At 36.7% G+C, this 15,976-nt stretch overlaps 1 protein-coding gene across 1 annotated transcript in view; it reads left to right on the top strand.

The window, feature by feature from the left end:
* LIN7A (lin-7 homolog A, crumbs cell polarity complex component) overlaps positions 1-14,539 on the top strand; it is a 47,932-nt gene extending 33,393 nt beyond the window's left edge. Inside the window, exons 3-6 of the mRNA XM_015629206.2 lie at positions 3,780-3,851; positions 6,202-6,411; positions 10,674-10,886; positions 12,430-14,539. Coding sequence (XP_015484692.1) covers positions 3,780-3,851; positions 6,202-6,411; positions 10,674-10,886 — 495 coding nt within the window. The 3' untranslated portion in view covers positions 12,430-14,539. The remainder of the gene's footprint in view (positions 1-3,779; positions 3,852-6,201; positions 6,412-10,673; positions 10,887-12,429) is intronic.
* The last annotated feature ends 1,437 nt before the right edge of the window (positions 14,540-15,976 follow it).

Raw genomic sequence — 15,976 nt, 5'->3', positions numbered from 1 at the left:
TTTTCCCTAGGCACTAGACCATCAGACTATGTACGGAGTCCATCAGTAAATAATATTACTAAACACACATGTAGTCTTACAGACACTCAAAAAATATATAGCTGTATATACAAAAATAGATATGCTCTTTTTCAAGTTAGTAACATATAGTAACCATCTAGTTACTGTACTGGGCAACTGGCTCTAGGTGGCCCTGCTTGAGCAAGGCAGTTGGATGAGATGACCTCCAGAGTCCCTTCCATTCTCTGTGATTCTGTGATATGTTAATTTTCTTTCTTCAGCTCAATCATACTATGCAATGATGTCTTTCAAAATGATTCATCTATCAGAATCTACAAAGGCCACTGTTTTAAAATACTTCTTTAGTAAATATCCGAGAGGAAGATTTTCAAATGCTTTAAATTAAAATTTGTACCTTTGTCTTTTTCTATACTGACGGATATTTTGTTTAAGTAAGGAAATCTACTGTAGATCTTTTACAGGTATCTAAATTAGATTCAGGAGAATTGTTACATGTTAAAAATATAATCAGATGTATGGATAATAGTATGAATTGAAAGAAAATATTTTTAAAATCCATTTCAAGTACTTGTCACGCACAGTGGATTGAACGGGAAGCTATATTCCATACCAGGAGGATTTAAATGGCACCTTACTCAGTTTGAGAACAAAGAGATTTTCAGTTTATGTGTTCTGTGTACATAGAAGAGGGAGCAGAATGGATTTGTTGTGCTAAAATCATGGCTAAGGTGGTTCTGAGAACAGCATAGATAAAGGGCTTAGTGTGGCTGCAGGAAAACAAACAATGTTTGTTTCTTGACTTCAGTGCATTGCAAAAATGAGCCCTGATTAGATCTGAACCCTATGAAGAGTTTAAGGTGCTTGGTAGAGCAGGTACGATTAATCTGTGTTTGGTTATCACACTGACCTAGAAATAAGAAAGTTATGTCGGTGTATATGTTTTATCATTCTTAAACTCAAATTACATTGAGCATTATTTAACAGTCAGAATAATTAGATTTACAAATGCCTCAAGCAAATATTGAGAACTGGTCACATCTTTTGCTTACAGACAGTGAGATCTGACATGCAGGACTCTTTATCTGAACTGTGCTGTAGGTACCATAATCACTAATAACTCTTTGCAGAACAACATTTTAGATCTGTTAGCATTGAGAGTTTACAGATTACCCAAGGATTATATGACACTGCTGATCATATTTTTTCCAGAAGTTTTTGAGCTGCTGGATTATTTTTTATCTTACTAATTTAATCACACACTTGTGGGTCTGTTCTTTCATCAGTATACAAGTTAGTTACCAGGATATTAAAAAGTCTACCAGCTAGATACTGGTAGGATGCAGTCAACATGACTTCAAACCTAACAAACAATGACATGAATGTATCATTATCAGCTTACCTTTATGATAGTCGACCTTAGTCATGAATATTTTAAAGAACTTTTTAGTAACTGTTCCTCTATATGGAATACTGTGACTATTTTCGAAACAATTTAATATCATCATAGTTCAATATTCAAATATATTCCTTTAGACATTTTAGCAAGCCACAGCATTAAAAGCTGTGCAAGCAAAAATAATATGTAGGATCTGCTGTCATGTTTTAAGATGAAGGGGAACCTGAAGAAAATACAGCATTATTAATGGTTCAGTACACTCTGGGTTTTGAAGAAACAAGTACATAATGATTCATTACTGCAATTACACAGTATTCTTCTTACATAATGCAGTAATTCTTCTTATGTAATAGTACATCCTACAACATAATACAATAAACACTGAACTGATCTGTGCAGTATAATGCTGAGTATATAGGCTCAACCCACTTTTATGATGGTATCATCCAGTATTTAAACATAAGAAACCAGAAATCCTGTAGAGACTCTAAAAGTTCTTTCTTTTCCCAGATGTTTACAAATAAGGGCAAAATCCTTGTTTCTTCTGTGGTCAGTGTCCATGTTCCCAATGGAAGCAAGATTTCATTTCAAACAGAGAAAGCAGGAAGATTTTCAGATTTTTGATGCTACCCTTGTCTCAGTTTTCTTCATTGGCTCTTTTTTTTTTTTTTTTAATTCAGTTCTAGAATGATGTATGTGCTGAAAATAGTCAAGACAAAGAATGTTTAGCTGTAACGTGGAAGTGTTTGTCATATTTTAGATCTCTGAAATGTATCACATTTGTTATCTCCTTTCCTTTTTTGTCTTTTCCTTATGTATGATACCCCAAGAAAAAAGGTTTGGCTGTCAGTCATCCCCAAACATTTTGCTACTTAAGAGTGCCTGATTAACAGTATGTCTATCCACTGAAGTCAGAAATGAGACACAAATCTTAATGTTGTTTAGATGTTTGCAGCATATGCTTGTCAGTGTGTTAAGTTGCATATTAACAGGCTCAGTGGGGAGAGATGCATCCTTATGGCACTGCATAACAAGTCATCAGACAGGGGGATGGGCAGCTTTTGCCTATGCATGGGACAAGGCATTGTTTGCAGGTCAGTTAAGTACTTCTCCACCAAAGTAACATTCACATTACCAAAGAGGAAAGTTTTGGCACTTCAGCTAAAGCATCAGCAAATGAGTGAAAGGTAAATATATTTTTGAAAGTACATTTGAATCTGCCCTCCTCGAGGAACCTAAGGAGATTGCTGTGAAAACTAACATACTTTACCAGCAAAGGTTGTCTCTGATGAGGAGTGCAGCCTGAGACATAAAGCACATGAAATGACAAAATTTCTGATGAATTAGGTCAAGAAAATGCCTACAGTAAATCAGTGGCATATAGGAACTTTTTTTTTAAGTTTGGTGATTTTAGAAGAAAGTTAAAGAGAAGGTTTGGTTTGTTTGCATTCACATTTGTCTTCCAAAAAACTTTGTGTATATTATATATAAATATTTTTATTTTTTAAGCTTGCTTTCAAAATAACTGGCTAGTATCAAGGCTTTGATTGTTATTTTTCCTCTGAGAGTGTGACAAATCTAGAGAACAAAGGCAATGTAAGACAAAGCCCTTTCTTTTCTCTTTACTGGAGATGTTTAAAAGGGAGAGTTAAGGACCAGAGAAAGTGGGCCAAAAATGTATACCACAGAAAAAATGACAGTAAGTTATATATATGTTGATTTTATGTAATTTATGTGTATGTACAATTTCTTTTTAAAGGATAATCTTACTCAGTGACCAGGTCTGACCTGACCTACCAGACTGTCAACCCCTTTCCACTATTCCTAGTTAATGGATGGTGAAGGTAGTACTGTGACCTTTCACCAGAACTGTGTTCACTTCCATTCTTCAGCTGAGCAGTATTCTTCTGTATGCTGAGCAGCTTAGATATTTTTTAACATCAGTTTCCTAAGTCTTTTAGTTCATAAGAAAGTTCAGAGACCAAAGAAGCCATTCTTGGAGGCTGACACCACTCAGGTCATTTGAGATCGTTTGCATTCAATGAATGTAGTCGCCTGGAAACACAAATATTTGATAACATAGAACTTAACTGTTGTGGTTTTAGGAAACTACTTGCTAGAGAGTGGAAGGGAGTTGTGTTGGAAGATGTAAAGTTTAGAAAGTATTGTGAGAAACACAGATTGATGTTCTCTGTTAACCTAAGCATGCTCAAGTATAGCAGACACTTGGCTATGTGATGGCGTGAATACAGATTAATGAAAGTTAGTTCTATGAGGGAAAGGGACTCTCCTGTCTGGGTTAATATAAAGTCCTTGTTTTGCTCCTATAATTAATTTCATTTTATTTTCATGAACATTTTAGGTGTATCAATACATGCATGAAACCATAACTGTTAATGGCTGCCCCGAATTCCGAGCCAGGGCCACTGCAAAGGTAGGATATCTGCAGCTGTTGAAATATGTGTTCCCAAAGTGATCTAGTAATTGACTGTGCGCGTGTGTGTTTCAGGTATTCGTGTGTACACTGTAAGAAAATTTAGACATCAGTGGCAGCCCAGAGTCTAGAACCAGTGCTACTTCCCAGGTAACAATCATAATGGAAAATTTCAACCTTTATGCTGCTTCTGTAGCTTAAGAAAAGAGAATGATTTTATGGAATATGATGCTTTTTGAAAAGTTGCTTTGCAAAAGCAAATCTACTGGTTCTTCTGTAGCAGTCTGTCTGCAACAACCAATATTTTAATGGACTGTTTTCCCATACATCTCATCCAGAGAGGACACAGTTATTTGGGAGGTAGAAACTAAACAAAATTCCCCTTTTAACTAATGGGAACTGTAGATGCTGAGCAAGCGGTAAGGATGAACAGTGACAGAAATGGCCTGATCAACATTTTATTGATGCCACAGATAAATGTAAGCCTGTTTTTTTGGTTTTTTCTGATACATTGTCTGTTTTAATAAAATATATTGTCTCTTTGTCCATGTGGACCTGCCTTTCTTATATCCTTAGACAATGACAGCTACGTTACTGCTGCTCCTGAAATGATAAAGGAATTCACACAACCATGAAAGAACCCATTCTATGTGCCAGTATGAAATATGCTCTGTATTTTCATAACATGCACAAAAGTAGATGCTTCCAAACAAGGGGATCCACCATGGCTTTCTTTTTCCCATTATCATGTTGCACAAAACACTGTCTTTTATGTGGTATAGCAGATTCTATGCAAAATAACTTACAAAACCCATTAATCTTTTTTAGAGCTACTTCTTTATTGTCCTATTCCTGTGAACATAAACTCCCTGAAGTCCTAGTGGAACTAAGATCTCTTACCGTTAAGTATTTATGTTTGGAGATTTTAATTTAAAGCTGTATTGGAAGAGGAAGGTTGGGAGTGTGCTACAAAATGATATAAGAATATTTTAGGGAAGCAAGCTCTATAATAGCAGCAAATAACCTAATATAGTGTAAATTGCAGTGTATTTTCCATATTAAATAGGACTTCCTTTTCTGTAGGCCATTTTTCTGATTTTAGCCTTCTAATTGAAAGCTAATGGTCAATGTAAACTTGAAAGCTCTTTGGTTCTATATAGAGAAATGTGTATATTAAATCTTGATTTGTTTACACTGCAAATAAACATAGAGATTATTGCTATGTTATTTAGTAAATGGGGAGAAGTCCAATTAGTGTTTCCCATTCTCATTTCTTACTCATATAGAACAGCAGGTTACAGAGCAATGTTTCAATATCGCAATATTTCCTGGTTATTTCTGGGCTGTCTGCATTTCATTCTCCTAGTGCATTCATGTCTGACATAATATGTATGCATGATGACAAGTTCTGCATGTGCAAAAACATGTAACTGAGAATGATCCATTATGTCACATCATCCACTAGCTTCTATTAAGCATAAGCATTATAGGATGCTCAAAAAATAGTAGTGTAATGCAAAATTGTTAAAGCAGTTTGAACTACAAATACATTTTAAAAATAAAAATATTTTCTTAATGTTTATTTAATGATTTATTAAGACCAATAAGTAAGAAAATGCTTGTAGTGAAAAATCAAGTATAAATGTAATATTCTCCTCGATGCAAGCTTTACAGTATGGTACTTCTGGTTTTTTCTTCCCCTGGAATAAGTTCAGTCTAAATTTTTCTAATTTATTTATGTTTCTGTTGTTTAGACTTCATTTTTCAATAAAGGTTTTGACAGAATTATATAATAAAACCTCCTATTCCTGTTCCAGAAGCTACTTAGTTTGCAAGATTTCACAGATTATAAATTAAACTTTTAATTTAAGAACATAATCAGAGGATTTAAAATAAATAATTCCGTAAATCTGAAAGCAAAGCAGAGAGATAACAATTCAGTTCATCCACTTTATTTCAACTAGGAACACATTAGAGATCCCATTATCTTATCCCACAGGAATAAATTTTCTCCCTGTGAAAAGGCAAAGAAGAAATGCACTAATGATCATAAGGGTGCACCACCACAGAGTAAGGCTTCCTGGTGCCTACTTCTGGTAACTACTCTGCTGGTAACTTTCTGTATTATCTTTGATAAGTCACCTAAACTCTTTGTTCCTCTGTTTATTCTTTTATTTCAAAAACATTGGCTTAGAACTTGATGATTTTAAAATATTTTCAGATAATCAGAAAATGTCAGAGTACAATACTGAAATGTTTTCACAGGAAGGAGTTCTTCCTGCAAATGAGCAATGAAATGTCTATCACTGTTCCCCCTAAATAGCCAAATCAATCATTTTTTTTCTTCCAGGCAACAGTTGCTGCATTTGCTGCAAGCGAAGGCCATTCACACCCGCGGGTGGTGGAGCTGCCAAAGACTGAGGAGGGCCTGGGCTTTAATGTCATGGGAGGAAAGGAACAGAATTCACCTATTTATATTTCTCGCATCATTCCTGGAGGAGTGGCAGAAAGGCATGGTGGGCTCAAACGTGGGGACCAGCTGCTTTCAGTTAATGGAGTGGTATGTGGAAATTTGCATTCATTTTCATCTGAATTTTCATTTTTCACAGCTGCTCTAACACCATGATTTAAAATGCAGCTACACAAAACAAAAATAATTAGTTCTGTGAGAGACCCTTCAGTGTCTGTTTGTGGTGTAGTGAGGCAGAGCTCCACCAACAATTTTGTGCCATTACAATTTCTGTTGTAATGGAGAGTGCTTGAAGAGCTTCATTTCCAATCCACACTACCTGCCTAATTTACAATGCCTTAATTGATAATTCTGTAAATTCTTCTTGCAGTAAAAGCTTAATAACAGACTTTCATTTCATAGCCTTTGAGGCACACAGCCTTTTCCAAGCACAGTGATGACACAGTGGCACTTGTGTAGTCTTGTGACCTTCAGAGCCTTGGAACACGTAAAATTGAAAGAAATTTGGTAAGCACATCTGGTGCTGATTTTCAGTAGAGGGCACATTCTAGATTTCTTTTAGTGATATTCATCCAGCTGTGATACCTGTCAGAGAAATAAGCTGTACAAATGTTCCCATACAGGGAGTATGTGTGCATGGTAAAAAGGTACATTTTTTACATCATCATTTTTCTTGTAAATCAAGGTGGAACATTTTGTAGTAATTTCACCGTGAATGTCAATATGGAGGTAAAAAAAGAAGGTACATTGGTGTAGAGGACACATAAGAATCTGACTCCATGATACAGGTCAAATTCGGCCTTTCATTTTTTCTTTTTGTTCTCTTTACAAAGGAATATAAAATACTGAAAAGATAAGGATACATTTCATTCATATATCCTTGCTCTTCCCTTTATGAACATGTAGTCTTTCCATGCAAACCTCCATTTGACCTTGTATTTAAATGTACTGAAGGCACAGAGTAGCAGTTTCTGAGTCCAATCAGAAATCTAAGACTTTAAAACTTAAATTTCTTCTTTGTTGAAAGCCCATAAACAATAAAAATGTTTCTAGGTTTTCATCTATTTCTCTCAACACTAGCTATTCTCCTTCTCTTCTAACACTTTTGTTAGAAGATTTTGTCTAACACTTCAGACTTTTTACCACTCCTTCTACTATCATGGTCTCAAAAGAGAAATACGAGTCCTGAAAACATGTTTGTACCAAATAGCAATGAGAAAGGAAAGAAAAATTCACTGAAAAGATTATTTAGTCTTAAAGAAAAAGTAAATGGAGTATTTAAGGAAGTTGGTTGCCTCAACTTCACTGATTTAAAGTTGATCAAAGAATTTTGTTGTTCTTTCAACAAGGGATTAAAAAGGCAGATGAAAATAGTTTCAATTTACTAATTAATGGATGGTTCTTGAAAAATCCTTTTACTGTCAACAGTGTCTAGGCAAAGACCAGAGAGGAAAGTGGTGAATATTCAGAAGTCAAGACATTGAATTCAACCCTCTTTTCACCTCTATTTTATGATTCTCCTGTCAAAAGTTTTATGCATGTGCTCTAGAATAGATATTTAGGTAATACAGCAAAAAACAGAGTACAAAATTCCCAATTGCATGTGGACACATGAGAAAGTTGGTTTAGAGACGCAAGAGAAATATTTTTGCATTCAGAGTCTAAACAACAGAATTCAAAGTTTGAATTCAAGTTGCATACTTGAAATAATCACAGAATCATAGCACAGTTTGGGTTGAAAGGGACCTAAAAGATGATCTTGTTCCAACTGCTCTACCATGGGTAGGAACACCTTCCACTAAAGCACATTGCCCATCCAACTTGACTTTGAGCTTCCAGGGATGGGACATCCACGAATTCCCTGGAAACCTGTTCCAGGGCCTCACCACCCTCAGAGTAATGAACAACTGTTCATAAACCAGTCTTGGGCTGAATAATCCCACACAATATAATATGCAAAAAGGCAAAAATTGTAGAAGTGATTATTTGTTTGCAGACAGCTTGAGACGGGACCAAAAAAATCTAAATTTAGCCTTGTTCACTGGGACTAATTCACTCTGTGATTCTCTTAATTTAGCTGGAGAAAAGCAAATAATATACAGTATGTACAGTAGAACAGACGGCTCAGTGGTGGGACATGAAATGAAATATCTGTAACTTGTTTGTGCTCAATCACTGATGGTTATCCAACTTCATAATTAGCAGCATAAAATTAGAGCTGTGTGTTCAGAATCCAGATTTGTTATCCCAGCATGACTGGGAAGAGTGTTCTTTGAGCTGTTTCACTGCATGTTAAAAAACAGTGTTTTCTCATTATGCTGAGAATTTTGTTACATACTTTTGTCCCACACCCCCTAAAAGTAAAGGAAATTGAAAGCAGCAAGCCCTGCAGATGGCTCGACAAAAACACTTGCTGGTGCCTGTTGATATCTGGCAAAGATTCTGCATTTGTCAGATAACTTGTGTGAGTCAGATACAGAAAGGATGCAAAATAGATTTATAATGACTAAATTGTCAGCTAAGTATTTGTTTAGGGATACCTAATAGAAATATTCTTCTCAGTCTCCCAATTTGTGTGCTAACAGATTTTCCTTTTTGTCTTCAGGAAAGTGAATTTTTTTCTTTTAGATTTATGGAAAGCCTATGAACCAGGATAGAGTAATGGTTTATATTTGCCCACACATTATCTGCATTTCTTTCAGCTGTTCTTGTCTCTATAGTGTTTTATATTCTTCTCTTTGATGCAATCTGGCAATGCAATAACGGAAAAAAAGGAATAAGTGTATATATGTAATAAGAAATTATATGTTAAGTAAATATGTACTTTGCAAAACAATTTTACTCATTTGGTGGGCAGTTCTAAAGTAACATGAGTGTGTCAGATCTTTGCAATGTCCCCCACCAGCATAATCCAGTCAGCAAAGTACCTTGTGTAGAAATGACCAATATCAGCAGGAGTCCTTTGCCAGCACAGCCTTAGAGGTTTGCAGAGGCAGAAGAATTCCAACAGCAAAACAACTCCCTTTGCCTTTTCCTTTACCCCACTCCAAGGGCCTCTGCTGTTTCACTTGTGCAGCCATTGTTAAGCAGATAAAGTTTTTGTGATACCTTGAAAATTGGAGTGTGTGCAGCAATAAAGAGATTAAGAGCAGTATAACAATCATATTAATAACAGCTGAAAACTGTGGTTGTCAAGATATGAGTGAGGTGTGTTCAGAGAGCAGGATTTGTATTTAGCAGTGCTATGTTTGCCTTTGTTTTTTTCCCCTCTTTGCTTATGATAGGCTCAGAGCATTAGGCTTAATTCTGTATCATTACTATTCAGATCAATTGGAGTTTCCGTTGACCTGGATAGCAACAAAGTCAAACCCTTCATTTCTAATTAGAAAATACTGTCTAAACTGGAAGAACAAGGCTGGGGACAAACAGGAGAGAAAACAAACAAGCATGAATTAAATACAGTTTGCTAGGTTGTTGAATGAAGTATTAAAACACACCATCTCATTATTCCCCTACAAAACAATCACAATTTCTTACTGGTGTCAATAAGAACCATCCAGCACTTTGAAAGCAAACAAATGTTTCTACTTCATGTAGCTTAGGAGGTTACAATGTTTATTCATAGCCTGTTTGAAATTCATGCTGTTGCGCAGGAAAACCAAAATGACACCGCTGAATATCCTCTGAATGTCCATGCCATGCCATACTGACCATGATTTACAAGCAAAAAAGGAAATATAAAACACTGCCAAATTTTATACACTTTCTCTTAAGGTGAGACTTGTATTTCCAAAAGCATGGTATACATAAGAATTTTAAAACACGGCAGGTAGTAAAACTTTGATTTATTTTAAGTGGGAAGAAAAAGGCTTCTTTTTAGATGATCTCAAATCCATGTGAAGGTCGCAGATGTTCAGGCTTGGGGTTTTTTTTTTCTGTGCAGAGATACTCTTGTTTCTTAGAACATGTTCTACAACACATGGACTATCATGCACCATTAGAATTTTTTTCCCTTTTTCTCAAGGTGTGTTACAATGCATATGCCTAAAAAGCATATGACTCCACTCAGTCCACTTGATGGTAGAAATTGAATACTCTGTTTAACAGCCAAGTCACATCCCTGTTTTGGATATTTACTGTTCCAAGCAACATTAGCATAGAAATCAGGGCTTGAAAATCAATACATGCCCAGCGTGCATTAGTCTCACTTAACACTTTCTTTTTAGTGGTCCCTTTAAAAAATGTAAGGTATGAAAACTACCTAAAACTCTGACAAGCTTTCTATATGAAAAAGACACAGCTTTAGATCAAAGCACCATTTTCACTATTAAATCTGTTCTCCCTGCTCCCAGAGTGTTGAAGGAGAACACCACGAGAAGGCGGTGGAGCTGCTGAAGGCGGCCAAGGACAGCGTGAAGCTGGTGGTGCGCTACACTCCCAAGGTGCTGGAGGAGATGGAGGCTCGCTTCGAAAAACTGAGAACAGCCCGGCGCCGGCAACAGCAGCAATTGCTCATTCAGCAGCAGCAACAGCAGCAAAGCACACAGCAAAACCATATGTCGTAGGTGAGAGGATTCATTGTTCTTCCCTAAAGTCCACTGACAGCACCCAACCAGGGCCAGCCACTTCCAGGGGTCTGTCAGGGCAGCATGCGGTGCCAGAGCCCATCTCAGTCCCAGACAGGAGCAGGGCAGCCCCAGACCTGGGCACCTGCGTGGGGTTAGAGACAGGGGGACCAGCTGAGTGGGACCCCATGGCTGGGAAGGGCAGGGCTATGGGGTGTTGGAGACTGGCCCTGCTGGGGCATTGCTGGGACAAGGGATGATGACCCTAGGAGCTGACATGAGGTCCCAGGCTGTGGACAGGATGGAGGGAGCCCCAAGGGGGACAGTCAGGGGCCTGGAGGTACCCTTGAGGTCCCAGCCAGCACTTACTGCAGTCCAGATGAGCAGTGCTCATTCTTTGGTACATTTCCACATGTTTTTTCCCAGTAAAAATGTGTTTTGAAAAGAGGTTAATAGCACTTAGCAAATTCTGGAACGAGTTTCCAACCGATAATCCTGAGATCAAAAGCCACTGTGCACTTCTGGCTTATCTGCAAGTGAAAGAAGTCCTGGGAACATTTTTTTTATATTAACAACCAGAGCATTTATGACAAATAAGAATATGCCACCAGATCTAGATAGTTTAAAGCATTTTCAGCTAGTCTGTTACCACTCTGCAATAAAACATCAAGATTTGCTGGCGGTAGGTGAAGAAAAGCCTTCCAAACCTCTTCCTTGCAACAGGGAACCCAAACTTCATTCTGGTTAATCTGCAGGGCACCTGTAAGTGCTTGCCTTTGGATACAGTTTGGTAGGAAGTATTTCACTCCCTCGTGACTGACATTCAGTATCACAATAGCTTCCAAGAGGCTTGCAAGTCTCCCAGTGGCATGTGAGGTTCAGAGATTCTCTGTATATGCAGCTTTTCTGAAATCAGTGAGAGTTTGTGCTAGGAATACATTTACAGATATGCTCCATTTGCCTAAATAAAATCAAGTAGGAAGCATGTCCCAATGATTTATATCCAAACCCTCATCTCATAGCTGTTTGTTCCCAAAACAGTATGCATGTACTAAAGAGACAACAAGTCAGTCAGAAAGTCCCCAAATGGTCAAAATCTGAAGCTCCCAGTGATGGTTTCATCCTTAGTGTTGACACTGACCTATGTTGGAATTCAGGGGAAAACCCACTTTGTAATCACCCTGCTCTGTGACCACCAGAATTCCAGATTTGTTGATGCAAACAAGGTTTTGATTCCCATCTCAGGGCCTCAACTCAGACAAGTATAAACCGTAGTATTTCATGAAGTATGTTTGGGGTTTCTGTGTAAAACAAGGACATTGCAGGAGGTAGACATACACATGAAGTTTTTAATTTTCTTTCATAAATTAAACTATTAATTATTAATTTAAATAATTAATAAATTGTTTAAATAATTTCATTAGCAAGTAAAGAATTTTTTGCTGATTTTAAAGTGAAAGGGGAGAAGGGCAGGCAGAGACAGCCAGCAGATTAATTCCTCAATTTTTTGTGCTTGCTCTGAGGAATGTTTCTTTAATTCTAGGTTATTCTCAAGAAAGAAGAAGCCTCAATCAAGAGTTCAGTAATCAAGCAACCAGAGCTGTACTCTAGTATTCCAGCAAAAGCAAACTACAGGAACATGCAACAGAATTCATCTGGAGAATATAATGTACCAGACTAAAGTGAGCCATAGGGAGGGTACCATCATGATAAAGCTTTTCAGCACACAGCAGTCACAGATACCTTTTACTTCTGTGACTCTGTTCCTAATGAGAACAGCATGATTGGTAAACCCTATGAAACAGTGAAGTCCAGGGCTTCCAAATAATTCTGTTTGATCTCATCTTGCACTCCTTACTCTGACAAATTTCTAGTTGGCTTTCTCTAGTCAATTAAAGTTTAGTTTAAGGAGGTTAAGATCATCTGCTTTTGAGAGCAGGATCTTTCTCTACAGTTGTCTCCAAAAATTAAAAACATCAGTTCAAAATTTTGCCACAGACATCAAACTCGTACATCACACTTCATAACCACTTTGTACTATATATTGTAGAGCTGTTTTAACCTAACTTCCTGTTTATAATTTTCAGATTACCCTCTGGAAATAGCAATTTACTATATTTATAAAGTATTCCATTTGTAGAAGCAATTGGCTTTTTACTCTTGGTGTTTCCATATATTTTATTATGCATCAACAGAGTGAGAGAGTTTTAGGTCAACTTTAATTTTATTAGTAGTAAAGTTAGGGAAGCCTAGAACTGTATTTTTAAATGTAGGTATTGCTTGTATCTATTATAGTTACTATTCAGAAATCTATAACTGGATATATTATATATTTATTCCATAAAATATATATTGTCTGAATGTACCTGTTAGAGAAGTAGGGTCTTTGCTTAGCATGTATTGCAAATGTAGTAAGCTAATGTTAGCAAAAGACCAAGCTTTGTTTGGCAGATATTACTGTGATAGCATAATCTCTGCATTTCTGTACTGTTTAATTTATTTTCCAGTCTAATGTTAATATATTTTAGAGAGGAGGAAGTGTAAATTGTTTCTTTTAAGACTCACAGATTATCATTTAAATCAATTTGAAATTAGAGTTCTAACTTTTTTTTTTTTTTTTTAATTAAGCCAGATTGGAATGTGCAAGCAAAATCTGTAAGTTCTTTAGTTTACATGTCTGCTTTTCCAAAGAAGATAGTCAAAGCTGCAAGGCTATAAATGTCATCTGCTTTCAAGAAAATAAGAAAATGGACCCCCAAATCCTAAAAAAAGTGATCATTTTTACATGCCTTCTATGCTTCATTAGAAAAGACTTGGGGGAGAAAAGGAGATTAGGGGAAGACCATACAGTCATTGCATGTTGAAAACTTCTGCTGATGTCAGTGAAAGTTCAGTAATGTGAGGAATGGAATGTAGAAATGGTCAGAAACAGTGTTCTGGTTGTGAACTTGGACCAAAGTCAGAAACAATATATTGGAGGGTCTATTCTCAAACAGAGAGAAACAAAGTGAAACAGGGGAAATTGGCACTATCATAGCATATGTTAGAAACCAAATGCAGGCTAGCCAACAGTCTTGACAGTGTTTGATCAGTGTAAGTAGCCATTGAAAGGAAATTACTGTATTTTTAAAACCAAACAGCATGAATTCATCTAGAGAAGCCTCATTTTATACAGAGAGGTAATCATATTCAGCGGTCACTGGTGACAATATAAATTAAGACAGTGGAGTTTGAGAACTACCAGAACTGGAGATGAAATGAATTGTATTGTACTCTGCACGGTGTCTTTTTATACTTAATAAAACTGTACATACCTATTTTAAAATTGTTCTCAAACAGGCATTGCTATTAATATTGACAATATATAAGTTGTTATTATGACTGCATATAACTGTTGTGTATCTCATCAGTATGATTTGAATTACACTGATAGCTGCATTTTCAGAGACCAAGTATTCACATTTAGTCAACCCACTGTACTGCATTTTTCCAAACCGCCTCTCCACCTCCTTCCCTCCTCTTCCTCAAAAAATTTGAGTGGAATGTGCTGATTAATAAATTTCAATAATGGACTGTCATTCATATAGAGAAGCATATAAAATTCATTTTCATATATTATGATTCAATAAATTATTTATACACATTAAAATTAACATTCTAGTCTTTGCCAACATTTAACAGAAAAAATTGTCAATGATTTTGAAGTGGAAACAGGAAGGAATAACTTTCTGTTACTTTTCATGCCCCTTACTGATCAATAAAACATACAGCTACTTAATCACAGAATAACCACTATCCCTAAGCCTCTGATACAGTTTTCATTGTAGCTGGTATTTTCATTTGTGATTTAAATGCATGTAGTCCTGATTCAACATGGTACTTCCACATGTGCACAGCTGAATTATTATCCAGAAGAAGTGCAGGAAAGACAACCTTTTCCACATGCAGGTCTGCAGGTCTTTGTGCACTGTATTTGAACACATTGGTCTGCTGGCCTTTGCTGTTACACTACAGTAAATTGATATTCTTTCAGTCAACTTAGCAAGTTTTATTGCCTATATTTACCTTTGGGGCTTCCTCGTGTCTCTCTGCACTGGCAGCAAACTGAGATAGGAGATCCATGATGCCTTTTTTGCTTCTTTATTGCAGTACTCCAAGAAGTGTTTATGCACTCCTGCATCATATTCACTTACACCAAAGATCCAGATTCAGGATTTAATAGTAGCAGAGATTCAGGGTTGGTGGCAGTTCCTTAGTGAAGTTGATGGCTCTACTGTGCTAGCCATAGTTTTTCTCTTTGTGACACTGGCACTTTGTAAGGTATTGAAGAATTCCATAGTCTCTAATGAAGCAAAAAAACTCACCAGCTTGAACTTCAGAATTATGCAGAAAAGTGTCTGGAAGTATTAAGGATTATTCCATGTGTAAACAGTGGATTATTAGCTAGAAGCAGTACTGTCCCCCCATAAGTATTACTGAGACCATTTCCATATCCAGCATTCAATAGAACAAAACAGATTTCTAAACCTAAGAGTATTCTGGGCCAGTTTGTAAGACTGTGCTGTCTGCTGCAATACACAAATGATGAGACATAGAACTCATTGTGCTTAGCCATGGGAAGGTCAGGATGAATTAGGGATGTGCTCAAACAGTCTTGCAAGCAGACCCATGTTAACCCTGCTTGTTCATGAGGTGAATGCAGGTTGAACAAGCAGAAGGATTTAGATATATTTTTGATGAATTCATTGTCTCTGCCTTCAGGCATCCAAAATCAGGCTGTGGAGGTTACACTGTTTCCAAATTGAAGAGTTAGAGGTGTCCATTAAATGTGATTCATTCCACCTCTCTGACATACATCTTAAAATAGAGTAAGGCATTCTGTTAAAAAGATCATAAGCAGAGCCACTACTAAACAACTTAAACTACTAGCTTGGAATAAATAGTGGCTTTTGAGGGGGTGTTGCTGCTACAGTCATACACAGCTTTGAAATAATAAATAAAAAGTCCCCAGTGTTTGAATTCCCTAATCTTAAACCTCTGCATGCATAGCTCAGAGGTTCCAAGAGTACATGCAAGAGGCCTTGCATGTA

This window comes from Parus major, chromosome 1A (genome assembly GCF_001522545.3).
Source record: "Parus major isolate Abel chromosome 1A, Parus_major1.1, whole genome shotgun sequence".
In the NCBI taxonomy this organism is placed as follows: Eukaryota; Metazoa; Chordata; class Aves; order Passeriformes; family Paridae; genus Parus; species Parus major.
The sequence above is the reverse complement of the archived record's forward strand: the minus strand, read 5'-3'. Positions and strand labels throughout refer to the sequence as shown.